The sequence below is a fragment of the Salmo salar genome, chromosome ssa03, assembly GCF_905237065.1.
Source record: "Salmo salar chromosome ssa03, Ssal_v3.1, whole genome shotgun sequence".
NCBI classification, from domain to species: domain Eukaryota; kingdom Metazoa; phylum Chordata; class Actinopteri; order Salmoniformes; family Salmonidae; genus Salmo; species Salmo salar.
In genome coordinates, this window is record NC_059444.1 from 16,334,486 (window position 1) to 16,343,751 (window position 9,266).

The 9,266-nt window shown below is 43.6% G+C and overlaps 1 protein-coding gene across 1 annotated transcript; it reads left to right on the plus strand.

The window, feature by feature from the left end:
• Positions 1-4,159: 4,159 nt before the first annotated feature.
• On the plus strand, positions 4,160-9,004 carry LOC106599192 (zona pellucida sperm-binding protein 3). Its single transcript, XM_014190312.2, has 8 exons — positions 4,160-4,727; positions 6,498-6,610; positions 6,694-6,797; positions 7,086-7,263; positions 7,452-7,569; positions 7,649-7,734; positions 7,969-8,200; positions 8,478-9,004. The coding sequence occupies exons 1-8, from the start codon at positions 4,347-4,349 to the stop codon at positions 8,508-8,510; spliced, it is 1,245 nt and encodes a 414-aa protein (XP_014045787.2). The 5' UTR covers positions 4,160-4,346; the 3' UTR covers positions 8,511-9,004.
• The last annotated feature ends 262 nt before the right edge of the window (positions 9,005-9,266 follow it).

Consider the following 9,266-nt stretch of genomic DNA (forward strand, 5'->3'; position numbering starts at 1 on the left):
TCACCAGTTTAAGTTGAGAGTGGGGGTATCCATGGCATTTTCCAATTATGTTCCTATTTTACAAGTCAAAAAAATTGAGAAGCTTTCAAAATGTTGCCAAAAAAAGACTCAACAAACTTACCTGAGACTCCGTCTCTGCCAGTCTGTCCCTGCATATCTGTCCCTCAACTCTGCTGTCTGTGTGCCATCTGTTGCCTGCTTTGCCTAATGACATCATTGTGAAACATTTCCATTAGAATTTCATTTCTTTCTTATGAACATTTTATCAACTAGTCTTTGAGATATTAGGCTACTAGGGTTCTTACTTTGCGTTTTGGTGTACTGAAAAATACTCTGATGTCCGTCTTTTATTTTTCTGCCATTTTTCTACCTGGCTGGCTGGCTACACACACACACAGTGTGTAGGTTATTTACAGTAGGAGATGGGCTTCTATCATATCTTTTATCATTCTATTTGGGCTTTGATCTAAAAGGTAGCTAGCAAATGTGAAACGGATTAAAATGACAAGAGTTGACAGCTGTATGAGTTCACCATTTACACAACATATGCTGCAACCTTTTGTAATTTTAATAGTTTGTTTCATATTGGCTGGCTTCCAACAATAGCTGAATTTGCAAAGCAAGCGAGCACCAATTCCATTTCAGTGGTGTTTGCTATAATCTTTGCTACCCGGGTTAAATAAAATAAATAAATAAAAGTTCCCTTGCGACAATTTAGCTTTTGCAACGAGACCATTAAATATATTTAAGACAATGGTAGAAGAGAGTGTAGTTCTGTTCAGTTTGGACTTCAGTTTATCGCTAACCTCATCACAGGGACTTTGAAGCACTAACTTACATCATCTGCATGCTGATCTTGGAATAAATTGACGATAGCAAAGATTCCATCTTTGACGAGGCCACATAAATGGAATAGGTACTAGCTAGCTTAATAGTTAATATTTGTGCGCTAGCTCTGCATATTCAGTTAGTGTGTGTGCGCGATTGACTGGATTAACCTCACGTCAGTTACGTTCATTGAGTGCCTTTCAGACAGTAGGCACGACCCCTCTGTTACCTTGCCAACTAAGGAACTGGCAGTGGATCAAACCATTGTGAGGCAAAGGGTGGGGGGTCGCAATCTTTTGAAACTTAAAAACGCGCTATTAAGTGTCTTTAATTAGCACAATTGCTTTCATTGCGTATTATTAATATTATTTAAATTACATAGTTATGTTTCAGTGATATATTGGGGGGGACAAATCATATTTTTCCCAGGATGGGGGGGTTGTGTTCCCCCCGTCCCCCCCGGGATTTCCGCCCCTGGGTCATTGTCCATTTGGAAGACCCATTTGCGACCAAGCTTTAACTTCCTGACTGATGTCTTGAGATTTTGCTTCAGTATATCCACAATTTTCCATCCTCATGAAGCCATCTATTTTGTGAAGTGCACCAGTTCCTCCTGCAGCAAAGCACCCCCACAACATGATGCTGCCACCCCCGTGCTTCACGGTTGGGATAGTGTGTGCACGAGGGCACTGCGCTCATTCACCTCTGGCCTGCTGGCCCCCTACCTCTGAGGAAGCACAGTTCTCGCTCAGCCCAGTCAAAACTGTTCGCTGCTCTGGCACCCCTATGGTGGAACAAGCTCCCTCACGACGCCAGGACAGCGGAGTCAATCACCACCTTCTGGAGACACCTGACACCCCACCTCTTTAAGGAATACCTAGGATAGGATAAAGTAATCCTTCTAACCCCTCCCCCCCCCTAAAATATTTAGATGCACTATTGTAAAGTGGTTGTTCCACTGGATATCATAAGGTGAATGCACCAATTTGTAAGTCGCTCTGGATAAGAGCGTCTGCTAAATGACTTAAATTTAAATGTAAAATGTGTTCTTCGGCTTGCAAGCCTCCCCCTTTTTCCTCCAAACATAACAATGGTCATTATGGCCAAACAGTTCTATTTTTGTTTCATCAGAACAGAGGACATTTCTCCAAAAAGTACGATCTTTGTCCCCATGTGCAGTTGCAAACCGTAGTCTGGCTTTTTTATGGCGGTTTAGGAGCAGTGGCTTCTTCCTTGCTGAGTGGCCTTTCAGGTTATGTCGATATAGGAGTTTTTTTGCTGTGGATATAGATACTTTTGTACCTGTTTCCTCCAGCATCTTCACAAGGTCCTTTGTTGCTGTTCTGGGATTGATTTGCACTTTTTGCACCAAAGTACATTCATCTTTAAGAGACAGAACGCGTCTCCTTCCTGAGCGGTATGACGGCTGCGTGGTCCCATGGTGTTTATACTTGCGTACTATTGTTTGTACAGATTAAGCGTTTGGAAATTGCTCCCAAGGATGAACCAGACTTGTGGAGGTCTACAATATTTTTTTTCTGAGTGTTTGGCTGATTTCTTTTGATTTTCCCATGATGTCAAGCAGAGGCACTGAGTTTGAAGGTAGGCCTTGAAATACATCCACAGGTACACCTCCAATTGACTCAAATGATGTCAATTAGCCTATCAGAAGCTTCTAAATCCATGACATCATTATTTTGCATTTTCCAAGCTGTTTAAAGGCACAGTCAACTTAGTGTATGTAAACTTCTGGTCCACTGGAATTGTGATACAGTGAATAATAAGTGAAATATTCTGTCTGTAAAAAATTGTTGGAACATTACTTGTCATGCACAAGGTAGATGTCCTAACCGACTTGCCAAAACTATAGTTTAACAAGACATTTGTGGAGTGGTTGAAAACCTAGTTTTTTAATGACTCCATCCTAAGTGTATGTAAACTTACGACTTCAACTGTACATCTTTATCAGATAATGACACAGGGCTCGTTTGAGTGGTGAGGCTGAAACAACCGACTGGAGACAAAAGTCGAGGAGAGAAGTCAGTGGGAGGTGCATCTGCGACAGGCGAAAGTCAGACACTGATGTGGTTTTCCAACAGCAAGGCTCAGTGCAACATGGCAGTGTTGCAGTTGTTTATTCAAGTTTTTCTTTGTAATGTCGAAAAACTCTTCAACCCCCATATCACACACTGACATACTAAAATATGTGTTCAATGTACAGTCAATGAGACAGCCTTAAATAACATTAATTTGTATGTATCCACTATACATGAATCTCTGCAACGTTTGTTTCAGTCATGTCTTTGGTTACGTTTTGGTGTCAAACAAAAACACCCTAATGATTGGTTGACAATAGAGCCTCCCACAATTCAGTCAATGGCTGCAGGATGACGTTGATGCAGTTGACATGTAGGTGGAAGTCGGGACAATTTCTATTCCCATAATGCAACACATTTTGAAAGGAGGTGACTGACTTGACAAAAGTGATCCGTTCCAATGTGCCCACAGTCAGATATGAGTCAAATTGGAAATTCTCTTGTAGTGTGAAATGAGCTGCAGAAAATAATACATATATACCACATGATTAAATAGAAAACACAGTAATGTTAGAGCGGATCACTTTTGTCAATTTGGTGACAATCAGTGGTCAAAGAGTGTTAGGCGTATAGATTAAGCAGACACGATGACATGTAGCTTACTACTAGGCCTTCCTATACTCTATAATTTTCGGGGGTGGTATGGTTTTGATTGAACATAGCCAAGTGACTCTCGCATTGTTCCTTTTTTCACTCTCGAGAAACGTGAGCCCGCATGCAGTCGAAAAGGTTGACTGACACATTGTTCGAAAGTCAGATTTTTGCATTAGGTTTGAGCTAACAAATGGACTTATGTTCGGCTATATTGGCCTATGTTCTTCCCATTATTAGTAGCTAGGCCAGGGCGGACAAGTGCAATAATAAGTTATCCTTCGGGTAATAAATGTCTTACCTCAATAAATTCAAATAGGTGTGAATTTATAAAGACTATGTTGACGAGGAATAACATGTCTATTGTTTTCGAACGATAACCATGGTAGGTGTATGTGATGGGCTCGAGGACACGGTTGGTACATTAGACAGCACCGTCGGTGAAGGAGTGCGGTTGGTCAACAATTTAATGGCGTTGAGAAGATGGCGAGTACAAAGCAGTCTATATGTTGTATATTTGTATTACAATTCCTAACGACATGCTGCCTGGACATAACAGTTCAATCAATAGCCCACACAGACAAATAGCAGTCATTTTCATTCAATGGATGTGTACCACTGACACCCAGTGGAAGGTGCACGGTACTGTCGAAATAAATTCATTAGGTTACACAGGACCTTTTCATCTTTAATTAGCGCTGATTTGACACAGGTGCGGTAATGATTGGTCCATGCTTGGACATTTTTGTCATATAAATGTTTGTAATTCGATTTAAGCAATTCAGTGGGTCTGCGAAGCCGCCGAACTACATTCAGGTTGCAAGCTCATAAATGGAGTTTCTGCAAAACTCTCCGTGGTGGGTCGCGACCCTGCTGTCAATTTCTTTACTTGCTGATTGTTATCAGTTTTTTAATCCTCGTGGTTATGGTTATAAAGATGTCATTCAGGCCCAATCCTTCAAACCGCGTGCAGAGCCAACCAGTCCTCCTAGGCCGAGAACAGTACTCGTGAAGTGCCACGAAGATTCTCTTGAAGTCGTGGTGAAAGCTGACCTGTTTGACATGGGCATTCTGGTGGACGGCAGCGACTTGCACCTAGGTTCCAATAAAATGGGTAGCAAGGGCGTCGAAGATTCTTGCAGTGCGGTTCCAACGGGGGAGGCAGAGTTTGTTATCTTCGCCCAATTGACCGCATGTGGAACCAAACTCGCAGTACGTTTTTCGAAAATGTCAGCTTAATTTAAGTTACTCGTGTCACAGATCTAAGTAGGCTAATTAGGTTTACGTGTTAAACAATTTACAAGGCTATGGGACTCTTGTAGGGGGCTGAGCCAAAGGGCTAAGTAAAGAATGTCCTGAAAACGCTTCCATGGACAGGACGGTAGCCATGGACTTCGCAACTGCAAATGGCTTCGCGAGTCCATGGCTACATGGACAGAAAGGGGCACACCGCCCAAGGCCATGATAAACTCAGCAAAAAAAGAAACGTCCCTTTTTTTCAGGACCCTGTCTTTCAAAGAATTCGTAAAAATTCGAATAACTTCACAGATCTTCATTTGTAAAGGGTTTAAATGCCGTTTCCCATGCTTGGTCAATTAACCATAAACAATTAATTAACATGCACCTGTGGAATGGTCATTAAGAGCTTACAGATGGTAGATGATTAAAGTCAGTTATGAAAACGTAAGACACTAAAGAGGTCTTTCCACTGACTCTGGAAAAACACCAGAGGAAAGATGCCTGGAGTCCCTACTCATCTGTGTGAACGTGTCTGAGGACTGCAGATGGGGCCAGGGAAATAAATTGCAATGTCCATACTGTGAGATGCCTAAGACGGCTCTACAGGGAGACAGTGCTGGACAGCTGATCATCCTCGCAGTGGCAGACCACGTGTAACAACACCTGAACAGGATCGGTACATCCGAACATCACACCTGCGGGACAGGTACAGGATGGCAACAACTGCCCGAGTTACACCAGGAATGCACTATCCCTCCATCAGTGATCACTGTCCACTATAGGCTGAGAGGCTGGACTGAGGGCTTGTAAGGCAGGTCCTCACCGGCAACACCGTCGCCTATGGGCACAAACCCACTGTAGGACTGGCAAAGTGCTCTTCACTGACGAGTTGTGGTTTTGTCTCACCAGGGGTGTTGGTCGGGATCGCGTTTATCGTCGCTGGAATGAGCGTTACACCGAGGCCTGTACTCTGAGGCATGCTCGATGTGGAGGGTCTGTTATGGTCTGGGGCAGTGTCCCAGAATCGGACCGAACTTGTCATTGCAGGCAATCAACGCTGTGCGTTACAGGGAAGACATCCTCCTCCCTCGTATGGTACCCTTCCTGCAGGCTCATCCTGACATGACCCTCCAGCATGACAATGCCACCAGCCATACTGCTCGTTCTGTGCATGATTTCCTGCAAGACAGGAATGTCAGTGTTCTGCCATGGCCAGTGACGAGCCCAGATCCCCACTGAGCACGTCTGGGACCTGTTGGATTGGAGGGCTAGGGCCATTCCCCCCCAGAAATATCAGGGAACTTACAGTTGCCTTGGTGAAGAGTGGGGTAACATCTCACAGCAAGAATTGGCATTTTGGTGCAGTGAGGAGATGCACTGCAGTATTTAATGTAGCTGGTGGCTACACCAGATACTGACTTGATGTTTTACCCCCCCCCTGTTCAGTGACACATTATTCAATTTCTGTTAGTCATGTCTGTGGAACTTGTTCAGTTTGTTGCATCTTTAGCTCATACAAAGATTCATACTTTAAGTTTGCTGAAAATAAATGCAGGTGAGTACGCTTTCTTTTTTTCAGAGTTTATATTGTTAGCCTAAGGTTTGTGGTTCAGGAGTTTTGTGTTTAATATCTGCATATACACAGCACTCAAAGTTGCAACTTGAGGAAAGAAATTAGCAGAACTTCCTTAATGAATCTTCAAGCTGCACATGTAACGCCTAACCTCTCCATCTCTTCCACAGTTTATGGAGACGGAGCTGGTTTATTCCAATATTCTCAGCTATTCACCTGCACCCTCTTCTGGTGTTGTCAGATTTGATTCGGCTGTGATTCCCATTGAATGCCATTACGGAAAGTGAGTTACCTGTAGTGAACATTGATGCCTAGTATTTTGATATAATGTGTTTTTAAACACTTAAATAATGTTAATGTGTTTAGGAGGTATGCTGTTGACAGTGCTGCCCTGGCTCCCACCTGGATCCCCTTTGCCTCAACAGTGACTGCTGAGGACCATCTGCAATTCAGCCTCCGCCTCATCACGGGTAGGATGTTTGTTTTGTTCACTTCATTAACTTGTACATTTTTAGTTATTCATGGACCTTAAGTTTTTCACACAAACATGCACTCTAGTGTGCAAGTTGCCAGTGTAGACCAGTGTTCATGTTAGCAGCGTAAACCATTTGTTTGCATCAATGGGCCAAATGAAGTGATCTCTTTTCAATGTGACTGGTGTATTATGAAATTCAAACCAGCATTAGGTATTAAACACTAGTATAAGCATCCCCAAATGGATGTCTGTTTGCACATGCTCATCCCCACCTTCTCTACAGATGACTGGCGCTCTGAAAGGGGTTCAAATGCCTACTTCCTGGGTGAAACCATACACCTGGAGGCAGCTGTCACCATGGGCAACCACATGCCCCTCCGCGTGTATGTGGACCATTGTGTGGCCACGGCAACCCCTGACGCAGACTCAAACCCTAGACACAACTTCATAGAGTACTACGGGTAAGGTCATGTAGAAAGTATTGACTGGTGATGGTTGCTTCAGCTTACCATAGTACAGTAGGATACATTTCATTTTTCCAATGCTTGGCTATTGGCTCACAACTGTGGTTGGCTAAACAACTGTAGAAAGCCATCTAGTTGGCTTATTCCTTTCCCTAACCACCTAGTTCCCTGTCTTGCCTAATTAGATGCCTCACTGATGCCCAGCTGACCGGCTCTAATTCACGGTACATGCCCAGGGTCCAGGATGACAAGCTGCATATCATGCTGGATGCCTTCAGATTCTACCAGGAGGATTCCAATTTGGCAAGTGCCCACTCCTTTGTTTATTCTTCTTGTGTTCTGCACCTTTTTGGCCATTCTGATATCCATTCCGTCACCACAGATCTTCATCACCTGCCATCTGAAAGCTGTCCCCGCCATGTTTTCCGTGAAATCAAGGAGTCGAGCGTGCTCCTTCATTGAGAACAGGTATGAGATGGAGAATCCTGCCTCTTGTTAACACTGACATTTGTATGGAGGCTGCGAACACTAATGGTTTTCTTCATTAGCACTGCCAGGGGATTTCAGACTGTAGAATTGGACCTTAAAAATAATTGTGGTTAACGGATGCATACTGCAAAGTATTTACTGTGCATGACCATAATGATGGCAAGTTATTTAACTTTGAGCTGCAATCGAACAAGATGTTCATTCTCATTCCAGCTGGAGGTCAGCAGATGGGAATGACCAGGCCTGTATAAGTTGTGTGGTCTCCAAACGCTTCGCAGAGCCTACTGCCCCCATGACTACAAAACTAACACTACAACTCCCAAACCAAATTCATCCAGCTTCCGCGTTCGCCCAGGCCAGCGCACAGAGCAGCGCCGAAAGGTTGAGCCCAGATCCAAAAAGCCTTACTCTGGTGTCTGGAAGAGGGGAACGGACAACACAGAAGGTGGGTTACGATGATGCTTAGCCAATCGGAGGCAACCTAAATGCATTGCATGCTTAGTATGTATTGGCTTTTGCTCCAGCCTATGCTTTTCTCCCATGTGATTTTCTTTTTTTTTTTGGTTGCATGTTTTAAGATTAACGGTCCACCAATGTGCTCTAGCTAGAATTCAGGAAAAAGATTTTTAACACTTATTGAACTGTTTGAATATCATTGACAACCAATAAATGTTTTCAAAAATTAACTCAAGGTTTAGCTAAATCAGATAATGTTATTCCAGAGTGGAGCAAGACTACCATCTTGGGGCCCCTGATTGTTGTCCCTACTCAGGAAGTTATCACCTTGGCAACGGTCTCCACGACACTCCGCCCGATAATGACATTGGGTGAGACCGTAGACTTGGCAGCAGTCCATCCCAAAGAGCTGCTGGAGGCTACAACTGTGCCAACGGACTTCTCTTCGGGCACCGGTGGTACCTGCGAAAATGAAGGCAGGAAATGCACGCTTTCTGAATGAGACGGGCACTGCTGTGAACACCATAAGTCTCTCCAGTCACACAAGATGGCATCTCACTGGCTTGAAGGGTGCTGTGCAGGAAGTCTACTGTGGAACTTGAATGCAATTGACTCTAGGATGGCAATTGACCAACCCTTGGCTTAAACCACTAACCACTAACTAACCACTAAGTTCTAGGTCCTTTTTTTAAAGAATTAGATGTGAATTCAAATGGTTTAGTATGTTATTATTGCTGATCTGCTTTTCCATTTCACATTACCTTGGCCAATGCAAATAAAAATGTTACATCCATAGTTGGCTTATTTCATTTTGTTTTTAGCGATTCAGTCACTTTATCAGTTTGCATCAATGCTTGCCCCTGGATCATAAACAGTCAAGCAAAAGGATTGTCAAATGATGGCTCTGGGGTGGTTTAGCGGTCTAAGCCGCTGCTTCTGGAGCACGTACAATGTTCTGCTGCCAGCATGGGTTAGTCTGACCCACTGCTCTCAGCACTTCAACCTGTCACGTAGCAGGTGTAAAATATGACTCGTATGTAGCATAAGGAACTGCA